Below are 17,630 nucleotides of genomic sequence, written 5' to 3' on the forward strand. Positions count from 1 at the left end.
CTACTACGTAATGCTTCTAAGATGACCAGCCCTAGTGCTGGCTTCTTAGAGCTAGATTAGCAGTGAATATGGGAGTAGCAGCCAGTTAAACTTAACTGTAGTGATGACAAAGGCCAACATCAAACTGACAACGTTCTTGCCAGCTGGTTTCACAAGCTTCCAGCTCAGAGAGGAAGGCTCCAGAAACAAGTTCTTTCCAACCAAGTTAAGGCTTAGCACACTAGTGTTTTTACACCACTCCACGAGTAATAACAAATGTAATAAAATGTTTCACTTTTTACAAATGACAAATCAGTGATCCTGAGTGGACCCATAGTTGCTACTAATCAGTGGTACTGCTTTTTTTTGTTTGTTTTGTTTTTGTTACTTCGGTGTGTTTTCCCTCTGTGCCAATTTGCCTATTATTGCTTCCTATATAGGGGTATAGTCTGCATTGAAGGTGATGAGGCTTGCTATAAACCTAAATGAATTTAGTAGAGTGCAATATATACTTGGGTACAAATTTAAAAAATGGTGAACCTTTTAGAAACTGTGAATTACACAGCTTGAAATTTGGTTGCCTAATTATTTTAATTCAACAGCTTCTTCCTTTTTAAATGGAATTGGTCATTTTTATAGTGACAGATGAATGTGCCAAATACACGTCTTATGTTAACCAAATATTTTTTTAACATTAAGTACGGTTAAAGTACTGCCTCAGTTATGCCAGTGCAACTCCCCTGATGTAATTTCACAGAGCAGAAGTTGGTTCCCTTATAAATGTACATGCGGGGTTTTCAATCGCACTGGCTCAAATCTGTGCCCATTGAAGTCAGTTGGACAATGCTATGTTAGTCTAATGCTCAGCATTTTAGAAAATCCCACCCTATGTTAACTGTGTCTTTAGGCACAGCCCTGAGCGAAAGGTAGTGCCATCAACCCCGTAGTAGCACCAGACACCATTGTGATGCAGCAACCTACTTGTATGTCACATTTCCTCCTTTGCTTTCTCCTTTATCCCTCATTTACTGCTGACCTATACCAGAAGCACTATTACCACCCACCCTGTGAAGCTTAATCTATTCTGCCTGGCAGAAAGTGTATCCAGCCCATTGCCTACTCCACGGAGGCAATACGCTCCTGAGTAGCCCTGCTTATTCCTACACAGTTGGACCCAAGTGGTGGGTAGCCCATGTAGAGTCTTAGCAGGTGTTCTTATTCCCTTACATGGTCACCTAGTCCAAGTCACAATCTAATCTCCAGTATTAATATCAAAAACAAAGGTCTGCTAAAGTAAAGGTAACTGAATAGTTAGCATTGATATAACACATTATATCCCTTTTGCCTATGCTTGTTCTTTCTTCCAGATTGCTAGACACTAGTCGTTCTCTTTAATAACGCAAAATACACAGATGTATCAAATTATGACAGTCATTTTGCTGGCTTGTGCTGTAGTCAAGATTGTTGACTATATTGGCAGTCCTATGAGGTGTACGTTACCACCTCTACAATCGCTTTTTGCACTCATTCCTAACCCATCCACTATTCTTCCTGGGTGAAATTCAGTGCTGACCAGTATAAAGCCTATACCCTGCTTAAGCCCCATTTTAAGGACTTTACTTGCAGTAAAGGCATTATGCTGGTCCTCAGCATGGGGCTGAATTTCAACTGCACAGAATTTACAAATTTCAGTGCAGCTTCCAAAGGATTTGTGAAATGAACAAATCAAAGTACCAGACATTTGTCTCTCATGTTGCACAGGTTTTTTTAGTGCTGACCCCATGGAATGATAGTCTGAAAAGCTCATCCCAGATGGAATTTTAAAGTTAAAACTGCATAAAAAATTTGCAGCAGGTAGCATTACTTAGTACAAAGTTGTAAACTCTCTGGGTGAAATCCTGCAATCTTCCATGAGAATTATGCTTGGGGAAAGATTATGGAGAGTTTGCAGGACTGAGTAAAGAGTTCAGAATTTGCTTCCCTGTTAGTAAAATTGGGGGATGAGAATAGCAAGGTTAAAAAAAAAGTCAACTTTAAGGAAAAATTAGGAGTTTTATGAAGATATTTATTGTGTGTCTCTGTAAGGAAAAGACCAACAACCATATAAAAGCTTACAAAGATGGTTAACCTTCAACACTACAAATGTGTTAATGTGATGAAAGCCGCTCACAATTCTGCATCTTTAATGACTTTTACAGAGCGAAGGGAGAATGACCTCAAAAATAGTATGCCAATCCTAATCTCTGACAGGAGACATTTCCTTTTTAATGCAGGTCAATAAACCTGGCTTGCAGATTTAGAAGTGAAAAATACATTAGCACAATCACATTAGTCTTTTACACTTCCCTAATTTTAGTGGTCTTTACCAGCAATGACAGGAAAGTATAGAAGCGCCCTTAGAAACAGAATTTTGTTGGATTGTAACATTAGGGATTCAATTCTTCAAATGTACTGTACTCTGTTCAAATGATCAGAACAGAAAAATACAACTGTATACCAAATAATTCTCTTGGATTAACCAATGGTTATAATGTATTTTGATTTTGGTTTGGCTGGCTTTTTTTTTTTTTTGGTGTGACTCATCAAACTCATCCCAGTTTCTGTCCATGTTGAGGTAGTTGAAACGGGGAAGTCTTTCTAGCTTTACAGACTCCGTCTTAGAAAGGATGGAAAACTTTGATGCTGGGAGCAATCAGTGCTTTGTAAATTGGCTTGCATTCAAATAATAGGAGACAGTATTGTTTTGTTGAGTGTTGAAGTTTTATTATAGCACCACGGAGACATGTTTTGAAGATGGAATTTGGTTTAAAAAAAAAAAAAGCAAAAAGCATTTTATTGTACTTTGTGTAATAAAAAAATGAACTTTGTCAAATTATCTTTTTCTCCAAAAATTTTGTAAACAAATAACTGGGATACAGTTGATCACCTGTACCAGTTGACAAGGTTAAAACAAAAGGAGAGTGTGGATTTGTTTGCTGGGGTTTTAGAAAAAGCAATATCCTTGATTATAAGAAGCAGACTGGGCCAATGTCCACACCAAATTCCTGATCAGCACCACCAATATCCATGGGAGCAATATCCACCACAGGCAACCTCATGGTCTTGCGTGTTCTGTATTCAAAGACTGTCTTACCCCATTCACCAGTGTGCGTCTGCAAAAATTAAAGAGAAAATCAGTTTAAAGAAATCCAGTATAGTATTATAGGGTGGCTATTTTATTTAATTTCACACCTTTTGTTCGTCCCACTAACCCATGTTTCATCCCTGCACCGAACTACTGTATTTCCCTAATCACTATCTTCTTGGAAATGCATACATTTATAATAGCTCTTAATTAGTGTTCAAAATCTGGCCCAGATTTTGTGCTGACTTAGGTACGGGGCTATCAGTAGACATCTCTCTCATTCTCAGAACAGATCTATGGCACATTTGGCGCCTGGTGTAGCTTGGAGCTGGTAGGGGGCACTGAGAAATGCTCCCCATCCTTGAGCAGTTAGCACAAATGTGCTAGGAAAGTGGTTGTGACCACAGGAAAGGAAAGGAAAAAATAAGCTGCATTTCACATTTGTTTCATGCCTCTCTTCCTGTTGTTTTTTTGCATGCAGCAATGTAAACCTGGATCATGCTGCTTTAAGTTGCACTTTCTGCGATGTGCACTGGTATCTTTTGTGCCACGGAGACCTCAGAGCACTGCAGCAACAACCAGCAATTGTGTATGCTGTTGGGCACTAGCTTCTGCTGTCCAAATAGACTACTGTTATTGACATAAACGGACATGCTTGATCATAATTGCCATTCACCACTTGCTGTTGCAAGAGGCTTAGACTAACCGCCTTGCCTATTGCTATTACGTGGTTCCTTGCCTGTTCCTAATTCCTGCCAGCACTGAGCATATTGCCAAAGAATAGGGGGAGATCCCTCAACTGCGGCTTTATCTTGGATGATGTCAGTCCTGCCTCAAGTGGACCTGCCAATGATAGACTTCATGGCATCAATGCCCTCCAGCTAGATATATGGTCATGAAACAGGTGCGTTGGCCTATGTTTCCAAGTAACACTATCTCAAAGGGAGGTGAAATTGTTTATAGGCCACCTCTATCTTAGTGCACTTGGGTGTGGATCTTTTTCTGCCATGTGAATGTTTGCATGATTGGGACAATCTAGCCCTTAACATTCAATTCTTAGTTCACCAAACTGCCCCACTTTGAATGGAATAGAATTAAGTCTGGGTTGGATCAGAATTTCAGCAGTATGATTTTGATGCCAGTTCCAAAAGGGAGAAAGCAAAGGGGACCTCTAAAAGAAGTCCCTTGTACAGCACAGTTTTGAATAGCATCTTAGTCCTATTGATTTCAAAGATATTTTTAGCATGTAACCCATAGCGAGGGGCAGTGCAGAGACATGCACTGTCTCAGGAGGTGGCATAATGCTTGCCAATCCCTCTTCCTTGGTTGTGCTGGCAAAGGGTATGCTATAACTGCAAGTGGCCAACCATGTGAACTAACTCAGGTGGTTCCACCTATTCCCTGTCTGACCCTGCTCACTCTCCACACAGTCACTCTTGAGATCAAGCTTTTGGAGTACATTGTTTGAGATCTCTGAGCGTCCCAGCTGCAACTGTGTCCAGCCCTTGCACAAGCCACACAATGGGTGAGGGAGTCTTTGCCCTCTCCCGTCTCTGCAAGGTGAGGATTCCATCTAGCCCTATATGTGGGAATGTATGGTGGTGCTATCTTATAAACATTTTGTGTACTTACAGTACAACCATCTTCCAGAACGGTGTATGTGAATTTGCTGTTTCCTTCAGCCTTGAACTCACTCTCAGTGGAACTCATCAGTTTCAGAGCTTTCTTAACATTTCCACTGGCCTGATCCATGTAAGCAATGCTGTTCTTGCAGTGGTAAGTGATGTTCTGAGAGGCACGGCTAGAGAGCATTCTAAGGAATGCCATCTGCACATCTGAAACATCTTCTGGAAGCTCTGCATCTCCATAGCTGAACTGTGGTACAACACACAAAACAATCTTTTTTTTAAACTGCTGATATATAATACCATGAGATTAATTTATTTTCTTATGTGAATGAAATACAAGAATTCATGTCTAGGCTACTAATTGAGACAGTCTAATATTTCTTACCTGGAAGCCACCATTCATAGACTCTCCAAACCAGATGTGTTTCTTTTCAGCTCCTGAACTGGTCCACCAGTTTTTACGTGGCACGCTACTGGGATTAGCATTGATGCATGTCTCACCAGTTTCCATATTACAGTATACTTTTATAGCGTCCATCTTACAACCTTGGTTAGGATCAATCCAGTACTCTCCTAGAGGGACATAAAATAGCAGAAGGGTTAGACGAGCAGGAGAGGAATTTGATCATTATACTCCTATGCTCTAAAGCTTATGTCTATCTCGAATGCTTGCACTGAATAAGAGGTATGGAATTTTTGGATGAAGGCAAGCCAGGAGAAGAATTAACATGGCACAAAAAGACAATGTATGATCTCATTCAAATCTCTGACAAGTCATCTTAGAACAAATTCTTGCTGTCTTTAAAGTGTGCTGCTTATGGCCCCCAGCCAGCAAAAGACTTAAGCAGATATTTAACTTATGTGCTTAAAAATCACACTAAGTACTTTGCTCTGTCAGGGCCCAAATCATTTGGGGGAAAATTTATCATTGGCCTAAGACTCTGCTGACTACAGTGGGTTTGCACCCTTCATATGCTAATGGTGAATTTGATTTTAAAGTCAGCATTCAAATGTGAGTAGTTTTATTTCTCCATGAGTTTGTATTTCAGTTATTATAATGGAAGATATATTTACCACGCTTTATACTCTGGGAATAGTATGCTGTAGGTAGATGACAATTATTTTTCAGCAGATTTCTGCATTTTGAATGAGGCTTACTTTTGTGTTTAGACTTCGTGGAAAACAGATCATGATGATAAAGATTACAGAATCTCTAAATTTTTGATTAAGCATAATTTTTATAATTAGATTTTATATTACTATTTTTACACCATTTATTTTTATTGTCCATCAGATAACTTTATTTTCTAACTTAATTTGGTTTTGATTCAGTTTGATAAACCTGTTAAAACAGCTTTTCAAGTATAAAGAGAAGCATTGCATGCAGGGTTCATATTTTAGTGTAAAATAGTGTTATATTATAAAGAAAGCATTAAATAAAGCAGCATATCTAAATCAATTCCCCCTTTTCCCCCAAAAAAGTTGTATTAGAATATTCTTTTTTTGAGTAAAACTGCACTTTGAGACGTGTAGAAAAGCAACAGAGGTTCATGGGTGACAGCAAAGGCATAATCTGAAGAAAATATGGTTGCACAGGTCTAACTCAGGGTCTGAGCAAATTCCACTAAAACCAATACGAATCTTTCTAGTGATTTCTCTGCAGTTGAGATCAAGCCCTCAATTACTAGTGATGATGTGCAAGAAAGAGAATCCAGACGGACTTGCAGATTCCAGCTTTACTTTGTGGTACTGGCCATTAGAAAAAGTATTTTATTGACATAGAAGAAGCCCAGCCATGACTGTGTAGTTTGTCCATATTCATTTTTCAGTGTACAGTCACACTGAAAACTGAACAATTCAATTCAGGCGGCGTTACAAATATCCCCTCCAAAAAAATCTAACATACCACTACTGAGTTCTGGATGGCAGAATTTCAGGTCTCTGCAGTTACGAGCTGGGTTCTTCCGGGACCCATCAGGGCTAATGATGTTTTCGATTTGGCTGTTAACTGATTTCATTGAAGATAAGATATCGTTCATATTGATCTTGTTTTCAGCTGGCTCATCTCTATAGTAATATGATGATGGTCCTTTTTCATCAGGGCCATCAGGCCCTCCCCGACAGCATGGACCAGGAGCTCCAGGGGGGCCAGGAGGTCCAGCGGGCCCAGGGGGGCCAGGTGAACCCTAGGAAATAAAGAATATAATGCCAAGTAAGGACTGCAGGCTCAGACCCAAGTCCATACAAGTACTACATGAACCAAATTTATAAAGCTAAGGAGAATGCTAGTTACAGAAAAACCTTTATTGTGGTTTGTTTTTTATTCAGCCCTCGTGCTAGCCAATCTGGGACCAGCTTTGGCCCATCCTATTTCTAATGCAGTGTCAAATTGTGGGCAACCTTGTTCAAATTGAGTTGTGGACGTGAAGATGACACTGGGAGCCCTTGCACCTGTGTGCATACAGCAGCCACAATATGGCTAGGGAACAAAGGCAATGGACAAGGCTATTGCCACGGATAGTGCTAGCCTCCCCATGTGGGGAAAATAGGCTGTAGTCCTGCCTCTACTTCACACTAGCCAGCCTCTAGAGTTGTCAAGGCTTTAAAGAGGCAATTTTGCTTTCCCATTTTAAATGGGAAATGATGGTGTTTATCTGGGGTCTGATCCAAAGCCTAATGATGAAATGTCACCTATGACTTCAGTGGATTTGGATCAAGCCCCTGGTGCTCAATACCCCTCAGGGCTTAGCCCTAAGTGGGTAGATACATTCTACATTAGCTGTTGTTCCAGCATACACAATGTTCTGATACAGATATTTAAGAAAGGTTCATCTTCTTAATGATAGAGATAGCAATAAAGAGGAATTGCTCATTGAACTAAAGTTGTGCTTGCTGCCCACGTACCGCAGACCCACTTTCACCTCGATTACCACGAGGGCCTGGAGGACCTATGGGACCTGGGTAACCACTTGTACCATCCTTTCCGTGAGGACCAGCTGGGCCAGGGGGACCCTACAACAATGACAAACACAATTAAAGGTAAAAGATCATGTGTGGTGGATATGAATATGAATGATTTCAAATGTTAAAAAGTATTTAAACATTTCGTTCTTCTGAATTACCATGTGTTTCCTGGTTCTTTAGCGCCTGCCATTCGACAGTTGCCATATTTTTAGGTCAAAACATTCTTTCAACTCAGTTGGATTTGCCTGATCAGGAAATGTTACTTACCCTTGCACCCATAGATCCTGGGCTTCCATTTGCACCTTGTGGACCCAGAGGACCCTGTTAAGAGAAGATAGGTCATACACTTAATAATATTCTCTCACCCACTGAATGCAGCAGAAATCTCTGTGATGCTCCTTGCATACTCATTTTAATAAAGATTTCTTTTAAAATGTATATAAAGCAAATAATTGAAAAAAGATTTTTGTTCAAGCTCAGATATGACAAATAAAACCCTGTCATTGTCCAAACAGAAAAGTATAAGTGATAAGGCCTCATCCAGGGCACAAAAAAGTCACTGGTAGTCTTCCCATTGACTTTTGTGAGCTTTGGATAAAGCCCTAATTGCATTGCAATGCACAACTATAGATTTATATCACTGCAGTTCTGACTATGATATTTGCAAGGTTTCTTTTAAGGATTCTGCAAACATCAATTATTTACAATAATTTATAGGGAAATGACCATTACTTATTGATGAATTGCCAAGGAGTAAGCCATATAGGGCTAATAGTGTCCTATTAAAAATGTAAGTTAATAGAACTATCATGATTTCCTTCTATCCATGAAAGAAGAAAACCACAGGTCAGATGCCACTGTATGGTAATTTCTGGTTAATGACTTTTTAATCGTGGCCTCTGTACATTAAGATTTTATATTTCTGCCATTACAGTTTAAATTACATGACCCATTAATTTTTAGAGCATTGCATGGGATTTGGTTTCTTGATTCTCATTAGAGTCAGTGGAAGCTATACAGTGATTCTTTTAAATACAAATCTTTCTCATGCAGAATTATGCGACTGACATGAAGACAATGATAAATACTTAGGATTGGATTCTCTGCTGCCCAGTGCTTTGTATAATCATTAATATCCATACAAAATGAGTGCACAGTACATGTAAAATACTAGAGTTCTGATCTGGTAGCATTTCATTCTCACTTTGGCTGGTGTAAATGACTACACAAGTTGCAGGGCAACAAAAAAATCAAGCCTCCAGATTGTAAGAGTGGGATTTTTCAAAGCCAAATTAAGAATTTGGATATCCAACTGCCATTAATTTCTAACTGAAAATGGACAATCAAATACCATAGATATCTTTGAGTCCTAGTCCTTGTCTTTTGAGATTTTCAGGGTCACAGACCATCAATGTGAAAATTATTTATCTTAAACAAAGCAAAAAGCTTCATTCAAAGAAGTTTTCTCAAATCCAGTTGTGTGTCCTAGAAATCTAATAAATCCATGGAGATCTTTACTCATCCTTGGCCCCGCTTGTTGATGGACCCTTGGTGTAACGGGGGGATCAAGACTACTGATTGCGTTTAGCATTTAAAATACACAGATGCTTTAGTAAATTACATAAAGCTGAATTCTTTTTCTCCATTACCTGCACTGAGTCACTATAACTGAGAGCAGAATTATAGCCTTAGTATAAAATTCAGCATGATACTTACAGGGGGACCAGGGGAACCTGGGTTACCAGGAAATCCTCTGTGACCCTTAATGCCATTGCTGCCACGCTCACCAGTTTCACCTTTGTCACCACGAGTACCTTGGACACCCTTTAAAAATAGATGATTAATAAAAATGAATAGAAAAATAAGTAGGAGAAATTGTCAAAAACAGAAATGGCAGAGCTGATATTGCAAGTGCTTTAAATGGATACTTACAGGAGCACCACGCGTACCAGCAGGACCGGGAGGGCCAACAGGCCCAGAGGGACCCTGGAAACAAAATAGGAATGAGATGTTCATGATCAGGTGCAATTGTCATCATCTTTTCTCCTGACAGACGGTATGTGCAAAGGGGTAGAGCTGATGAGAAACTAGGGAGAAAATCCACAAACTTTGTCATTGAGTTTAGCTTTTCATTGGTAAGTTCCTTATATTGTTTAGTAACACAGATTCCTGAATCTACTTGATAGCCAGCTCCACTTAAACAATCCTTTTGATACATGTGACCAGGCCTCATGTGCAAGGTGTTTGGTACCTCTCAGGAGGCGCATGGTGTGCTACAGGATTAGACCCAACATTTGGAAAGAGGCCAGGCTTTTTCAAAGTGCCCCACTCCCTTAGCTGTTATAATATTGATAGTGCTGTACAGGCACAGCATAGTGTGTAACTTGAGATAGTCTGGTTGGCTGATTTACTTTGTGGCATCTTAAGTACTATATTAAAAAAAAAAACACGGAGTGTCACTACACAAAAGAATAAATGGACACAAATTAGACATAAAAAATGGTAACTTCCATAAGCCAGTCGGAGAGCACTTCAATCTCCCAGGACACTCTGTCGCTGACTTGAAAGTTGCCATTCTTCAACAAAAACACTTCAAAAACAGATTTCAGCAAGAAACTGCTGAGCTGGAACTCATATGCAAACTTGACACAATCAGACTTAGAATGGTTATCTCCTTACAAGAAGTAATTGTCACTGTTCACACATTCTCACCTTCTAATCAACGGTTGTGAATAGGCCTCATCTACCCTAACTGAACTGACTTCGTTAGCACTTGCCCTCCCCATTGTTATGTTTCTTACCCTTGGATGTGTATATATACCTCTTATCTATGATTTCCACTGCATGCATCTGATGAAGTGGGTTGCAGCCCACAAAAGCTTATGCCCGCAGAAATTTGTTAGTCTTTAAGGTGCTACAGGACTCTCGTTGTTTTTGCTGAATACAGAGTAACACAGCTACCCCTGCTGGAACTAAGTACTATATGGATTTGAGCTTCACTTGTGGATAGCTGTTTATGATTTAGGTAGGTATACACTTATGGCAACATGTAGAGTACACTGCATGGCCGGTATAAACAGAAGTGTAGACAGCAAGGCACTGCTTAAGTGAGTAGAGCGTCTTGGACTCCTGATGGCTCTCCAATCAGTGCTTGCAGCAGGGAAAGGCTCTGGCAGCTCCCCGCTCCTGAAGCCTTTCTCTGCTGCCTCCTCCTACCAGAGTCTTTCACTGCTGCATATAGCTACATATACTCTTCACGCTGCTGCAAGTGTAGATAAGATCTCTTTATATGCACATAGTGGCTTCTTCTCCATGGTAGACCTTTAATGATGTTCCATTGTCAATGAACTGCAATAATAGTACATCAAGGAACCTGCAGTTTGACTCTTGCATACTCCTGTGCTCTCTGTTAGCATATAAAACAGATTGCCCCTGGAAAAACAACACCAAGTGGACATGAGATGGTTTCTGTGATGTTTGCACTTACCGGATGTCCTCTTTCACCTCCTTTTCCAGCTGGACCAATGTTTCCTGCGGGCCCAGGATGACCAGGGGTACCAGGTGCACCTGGACCACCATTTTCACCACGATCGCCCTGCAGAGAAATTCACAACAGCCAGCATCAGGAACACATCTGTTTATTACGGTATAGTGCCTATGCAACCAACACCTCACTGATGTCTCAGAGATGGCAGGTGCAGAACAGTGCCTAGATACCTTGGAGATTGGCAATCTATACATGCCATAGATAGGTTTGGATACTTAGTGCTTCCTACCTTTGGTCCTGGGGATCCATCACGACCTGGCAAGCCATCTGATCCAGGGTTTCCCTGAAAAACACAGAGAGATAGTCCCTGTGCTTGTAACAGTGAAGGGAGTGTCCCCAGGGTCTGCACCAATTGGGATTGGACCTTGGCCCACAGAGTGGGTAGGCTGGACTGGAGGAACTGGCTCACCCTTTTAAATGACTGTGGTGTGGGCACAATTCCCCTATACACCAGGCTGTTCAGAGAGGGATTCTAAATCCACTATAGTTCTCCCCTAGATAGTGCCTGTGTATAATTCACAATCTAGCATGAAAATCTGAAACCTCTGCTTACATCTCTGCCAGATTCTCCAGGTGAGCCACTTAGACCAGGAGGACCTTGTAGACCTGGAGCACCACGTTCTCCTGGGCTACCATTGCTTCCTGGTTTACCATCTTCACCCTCCATGGAAAAATGAAATGGTTTCATTACATATTGACTTCTTGTAATGTCATCAAATTATGCAGTTCTCAGTTTCTCCTAACCCCCTTCCCCTCAATCCACTGCAGCATCCTGTAAAAAAAACAAAACATTGAACCTGGAATGAGTGGGTTAACTTCAGTAGAGCTACAATGGTGAAAATCCAGTGCCATGCCACTGCTTACAATGGAATAAATAAAAACAGAATTTGGCTCAACAGATGCGGGATTGAAAAGCCTTGGTGAGGGTTTGAAAGTGAAGTTCTGTTTGACTTATATTTTTTGAGCAAGGTACATAATGAACATTAAACAAGTGAATAGCTGATAATGAGTGATGTTAACACTGAACAACTGCTCAAGAATTGCATGAGCCTTCTATTGAATAATGGGTTAAAGAGAACAGAAAAGTGTGGTACAACTGGAGACAAGAGGGGGGACTTCACAACAGTCTTCAAATATGTTATGGGCAGTTGCAAAGAAGACTTTGATCAGTGTTTTTATGCCCACCGGAGATAGGACAAGAAGTAATGGGCTTAATCTGCAGCCAGGGAGTTAAACTCTGAAATCCAAGGGTCATTATGGAATCCCCATCAAGAACAAGTTAGACAAACACGTGTCAAGGATAGTCTAGGTTTACTTGGCCCAACCTAAGAATGGGGCTGGAGCTGAAGACATCTTGAGGTCCTGTCCAGCCCTACATTTCTGATAGGCTGAAACTCTTTTATATATTTCCTGCATGATGTTAGCTGCCTTATCTTTGAGGGAAAATTATTTCAATAAACCTCCATTTACCTTTGGGCCAGATAGGCCAGGAGCGCCTGGTCTGCCAGAAGGGCCTGATATCCCCGCAATACCACGTTGACCAGCTATACCTTGGAGGCCTGGAGAACCTGGCGACCCCTGTCAACAATATTTCAAAGACATAAGTGTTAGGTACTCAATTAAAATATAGCTTTGAATCATTATCCTCTGCATTCAATAGAATCCTTCTTTTGTTGACATAATTATTATATTCCTATTCACAGGTTTAATGAGCACTGCTAAATAATTTACTTACCGTTTCTCCTCGTGTACCTGGTGAACCTTTTTCACCTGCTGGGCCAGGCTCACCTCTAGGACCAGCAGCTCCAGGGCTGCCAGCTGGACCAGTGCTACCCGCTGGACCGGGAGGACCATCCTTGCCGGGAGAACCAGCATTACCAGATGGCCCTGGATTGCCCTATAAATGAATTTTAAAGAGAGAAGACTCAGATACAATATCTGATATGATAGATGAGTCAACACCATATACTACTTGATCATGATCCATTTGATACAGACTGTTTTTCCTTAAAATAAGTAGGAGTTGTGATAGCTAGCTCCTATGAAAAATACATCACTTGTTTTGGTGTCTAAATGCGGATTTAGGTGTCTAACTTGAGGTACCTAAATTTGGAAAGGCTGGCCTGCTTTTATATAAAAACCTAGCCCCTCACCTACTAGATTTTTTTTTCTCCTTGATATTGTAAGGCTTGGGTGGAAGTAGAACTGCATTTTTATTCCAGGGTTCTGCCAGAGGGATTCCTGCTTATTGATGATACTGGTTGATTTCTGGAATCCCCCACCCAGAACAAATTCTAGTACTCTTGCTGTCACTGTGTCATATCCCTGATATGGGGTGCCTGGTATCAAAGAGGACTCTCGTTGTTTTTGCTGTTTACAGACTAACATGGCTACCCCTCTGTCACTGTTCACACATTCTCACCTCCTAATCAATGGTTGTGAATAGGCCTCAGCTACTCTAATTGAATGGACTTTGCTCATACCTAACTTCCCTATTGTTGTTCCTTACCCTTAGACATATAATATACCTCCTCTCTGATTTCTATTCCTTACATCTAACAAAGTGGGTTACAGCCCATGAAAGCTTATGCATGTAGAAATTAAATTTGTTAGTCTTTGAAGTGCTACAGGACTCTCGTTGTTTTTGCTGTATACAGACTAACGTGGCTACCCCTCTGGAACTTTTCCTATGGTCATAATTCTCTAACTGTGAAATAGAACATTGATTTAGGTCTGTCTGTGACTAGGGTATATTGAAAAGACAGAAAAATCTGAAGGTGTTACAGGAAGCAGGAACTTTTCTTATGTTGTTTCTCACTTGAGACTGTATGGTAACTGTGAGTAAATTCTAATTTTTTAATGGCAAAAGTTGGATAAATCAACTAAATTCCATGTGTTTTTTCAGATTGTTTAAAAAAAATTCCAAAGTCATAGTCTAGTATTCATGGTAGAAGTAAGAAAGGAGGTACATGTGGTTTGAACAAGTGCACTGTAAAATAGATTTTCTTGGGACAGAGATGGTTTGTAAAAATTTGGGAAAGTAGAATAAGCAGGAATTAGTGATTATAATGGGATAATGTAGATTTGCAGTTATCTCATCTTCATATTGTGGACCACATCATAAGGAAATGATGCTCACATGGGCCATCTTCCTTCCAAATACCCGTACCTCCAACTCCTTGGTTCTAAAATTGTTTCATTCTGCAGGCAACCAAAAAGGGTCGCAGGGATCAACTGTAATTTGTGGAACACAGTTTAAGATCACTGATAGAAATAAAGGAGGCTTTGTGTGAAAAGAAAACACTGCAAGTCAAGATCCTAAACTGCATGTTTCTTGAATCATAAAAAAGCAAGAGAGAAAATAGGACAGTTATGACCACCATAAACACGTAAATAAATAATCCTAATTGAAATCCCACTGGATTTAATGGAAAGACATCAGTAGGCTTTGGAGGAGCAAGCCTTGAAAGATGACTATCAGGACAATACATAAAAGAATTGCCATCTAACACAAAGTGAGAAAGGGAAAAGCCCATTTCTGTGACATAAAGACAAAAATGAAACTTCATTTTCAGTATTCTTCTCCTTGTGTGTTGTTTATGCTGATGTACTGTAATAGTGATATGTTTTAGATATAACTGCAAAGTAAGTATAAAAGAATACCAGAAACACTTACATTATTACCAGGGGGACCAGGCAGGCCTCTACCACCCGGGAAACCAGATGAACCCTGAAATGCATAAGAAAGTGTAGATGTCAATTTTAAAACATTAGTAACAAAACAAGAAAGAAAAAGGTGAGGGAATATCAGAAGTTTGATTGATACCTGAGTTTCCTAACACAACACATGTCTGCTGTGGTTTCAAAATCATGGCAAAGGCAATAGGCACAGCATAGTGGAATGCTGGATGATATTCAGCCATTTCGTAGAAGGCCTGACTAAATTTTCAAGATAACTAAACATACAGACCCAGTGTTTGACACTTTTGACACTGGAAGGTCTCAGCTATACCTCAATGTCTAACTCCTGGTCTAAGAAAAATTGCCAATGAGATCTTTCAGATCAAAATGGTAGATGACCTAGAGTAGGCCATAGATGGTTGGCTTAGTTATTCCAGCCTACTTTTGTGTGGGAAAAATTCGATATGACATTTCTTAATCTGCATAAAACAGATCAAGACCATCAACGTCCTGTGCTTGCTGCAGATCGTGCTGAAGTTGTTGCTAGAATAATAATCAGCTGTGATGTCTACCAGTGATAGACAGACTGATAGAAAAGGATAATACTCACGGGGCTGCCTGGAGCACCACGCTCTCCTTTTCCTCCTTGGGAACCAGGTGGACCCTATGAAGAATGAAAAGAACATTGTAACCTGATATGAAAAAGAACCAACAACAGATAAGATTCTAAGATGTGTCAATGCATTATGCATTTCAAACAGCTCAAACATCTATTTGATCTCACAACTGAAAAAAAAAATTTGAAGTTGTAGTAAGAATGATGCAGTAGTTTTGTAAAATTTGGGTAACAATGAATACTTACTGTTGCACCAGGGCCTCCTGGAGGACCTGCTGCTCCTGGGGGACCAGTTTCACCTCTTTCACCACCAGGGCCTCTTTCTCCTTTTCCACCAGGTTCCCCATTTTGTCCCTGTAATAAAATAAATTCTGTTTTGTTAAGAGCTATGAGACTGAGGGTAGATGACTTTCCTTGGATGTATCCATTTGTTAAGTAAGACTCTATGGCTATAAGGTATAAATCCGTTGAAGAGAACGGACACTATAAACCCAATGTGAGATCAGAAGCAGGACTCTATACTCTTATCTAAGGAGCTGAAACACAATTTAGAAACTGTTCTCTGGTTGCCGCCTGTACTGATAGGTGTTGCTTCCTCTAAATCTCACTAAAGAGAATTTGATAGGGAAGAGGGATGGGAATCTTCAAGTATGGCTGTGTGAGTAAACAAAAATAAATAATTTTTAAAAGATCTATTAAATGTAGGAATGGAATAAAGAGATTATAGTGTATTGTGCTGTGCTTGCTAAATCATTCTAAGATGGGCAAGAATATAATCAGTTATTACTAAGATGAATTAAAAGGAAAAATGGAGTATCAGTTTCATTTTGTATTTATACTTACGGGGGCTCCAGGGAAACCAGCAGGCCCTGGAGGACCTTGTTCACCTCGTTCACCCTGCAGAAAAGAAACATATCCAAGGCGTAAGAATGGGAAAAAAATTCTTCACACCTCATATCTGAGAACTCTTTGATGAATATGGTTCATACTCTACAATGCCAGACTTGAAATAAAATTTAAATGTGGTTGCTGAACTTTCAAACTGTATAATTATTTCATTCTTGATAATTGTCAACATTGTGCCAAATCCTGTTCTCGGTTACATTAGTGTAAGTCTTCAGTGGAGTTATTCCAGTTTCATCCTGGTGTAACTGAGATCTGAATCTGTCCCATTTTTTCAAAGTGAAAAGGAACAACACAAAAATAAGTGAATTTTGAAAAGTTTACTTAATTATTAAAATAAATAGACAATATAGGAAAAAATAGGCCATTTAACAAACTAATAATTCAAAACTTTCAGGATTTAATTTTGTCTAGTGATATTTTCAACCAGAGATGAAAATGCCAAGAAACTGTGCATCTCAGACTTTCCCCCCCCCCCACTTCTTTGGTATCTTTTATAACTTTAAAAACAAATTGTCCTATTTTTAAAAGTTCTGAAGCCCAACAAATCTTGCTGAAGTCAATAGGAACTGCAGGTGCTCAACTCCTTTTGAAATCAGGCCCCAACTGGTCTTGAAGACATCACGTAATAGTAGACCTGAATCTGTCCCAGTCATTATAATTTATAGTAGAGTTATGACTGAACAAAAAGAAAGATCACTTACAGGACCACCACGGACACCTGTAGGACCTGGGGGTCCAGCTGCACCAGGTTCTCCCTGAAAGAATGGAAATATGTTTAAGAATTATTCCTCCATTTAAGGAGATAATCTCAAAAATATATTCACATGCCCATATTTCAACATACGGTTATAAAGTACCTTATCTCCGTGTGGACCAGCTGGACCTGGGGGCCCAATGGGACCTGCAGAACCCTACACAATTAGAGAAGAACATATTTATTGTAGAAGTATGAACTTGATCATGTATTGTGATCAAGACAACTTGCATCTCCACCCTCAGTATAAATATTTTTAGTTATTTTAATAGCAGAAAAACTACTTCTCTATTACACTGACATTTTGATGGATTGCATACGCTTCTTGACTGTTTTCTCAATATAGGGCCTGATTTAATGTCCATTGATGTCAATGGGAGTCATTCCATTGGTACTCAGTGGAAGTCATCCATTCATCAAACTTTACCTCC

General features: G+C 39.9%; 1 protein-coding gene across 1 annotated transcript in view; it reads right to left on the reverse strand.

Annotated features, from left to right (window-relative positions):
* Nucleotides 1-2,023: 2,023 nt before the first annotated feature.
* COL3A1 (collagen type III alpha 1 chain) overlaps nucleotides 2,024-17,630 on the reverse strand; it is a 68,205-nt gene continuing 52,598 nt past the window's right edge. Inside the window, exons 33-51 of the mRNA XM_067549046.1 lie at nucleotides 17,303-17,356; nucleotides 17,147-17,200; nucleotides 16,383-16,436; nucleotides 15,786-15,893; nucleotides 15,534-15,587; nucleotides 14,919-14,972; nucleotides 12,978-13,139; nucleotides 12,713-12,820; nucleotides 11,796-11,903; nucleotides 11,472-11,525; nucleotides 11,183-11,290; nucleotides 9,628-9,681; nucleotides 9,412-9,519; nucleotides 7,963-8,016; nucleotides 7,636-7,743; nucleotides 6,638-6,917; nucleotides 5,117-5,304; nucleotides 4,736-4,978; nucleotides 2,024-3,131 (exon numbers count right to left, since the gene is read on the reverse strand). Of these exons, the coding sequence (XP_067405147.1) occupies nucleotides 2,985-3,131; nucleotides 4,736-4,978; nucleotides 5,117-5,304; nucleotides 6,638-6,917; nucleotides 7,636-7,743; nucleotides 7,963-8,016; nucleotides 9,412-9,519; nucleotides 9,628-9,681; nucleotides 11,183-11,290; nucleotides 11,472-11,525; nucleotides 11,796-11,903; nucleotides 12,713-12,820; nucleotides 12,978-13,139; nucleotides 14,919-14,972; nucleotides 15,534-15,587; nucleotides 15,786-15,893; nucleotides 16,383-16,436; nucleotides 17,147-17,200; nucleotides 17,303-17,356 (2,100 nt within the window). The 3' untranslated portion in view covers nucleotides 2,024-2,984. The remainder of the gene's footprint in view (nucleotides 3,132-4,735; nucleotides 4,979-5,116; nucleotides 5,305-6,637; nucleotides 6,918-7,635; nucleotides 7,744-7,962; nucleotides 8,017-9,411; nucleotides 9,520-9,627; nucleotides 9,682-11,182; nucleotides 11,291-11,471; nucleotides 11,526-11,795; nucleotides 11,904-12,712; nucleotides 12,821-12,977; nucleotides 13,140-14,918; nucleotides 14,973-15,533; nucleotides 15,588-15,785; nucleotides 15,894-16,382; nucleotides 16,437-17,146; nucleotides 17,201-17,302; nucleotides 17,357-17,630) is intronic.

This window comes from Emydura macquarii, unplaced genomic scaffold, assembly GCF_026122565.2.
Source record: "Emydura macquarii macquarii isolate MOO-44397 ecotype Brisbane River unplaced genomic scaffold, CSIRO-AGI_Emac_v2 contig_1253, whole genome shotgun sequence".
Classification (NCBI taxonomy): Eukaryota; Metazoa; Chordata; order Testudines; family Chelidae; genus Emydura; species Emydura macquarii.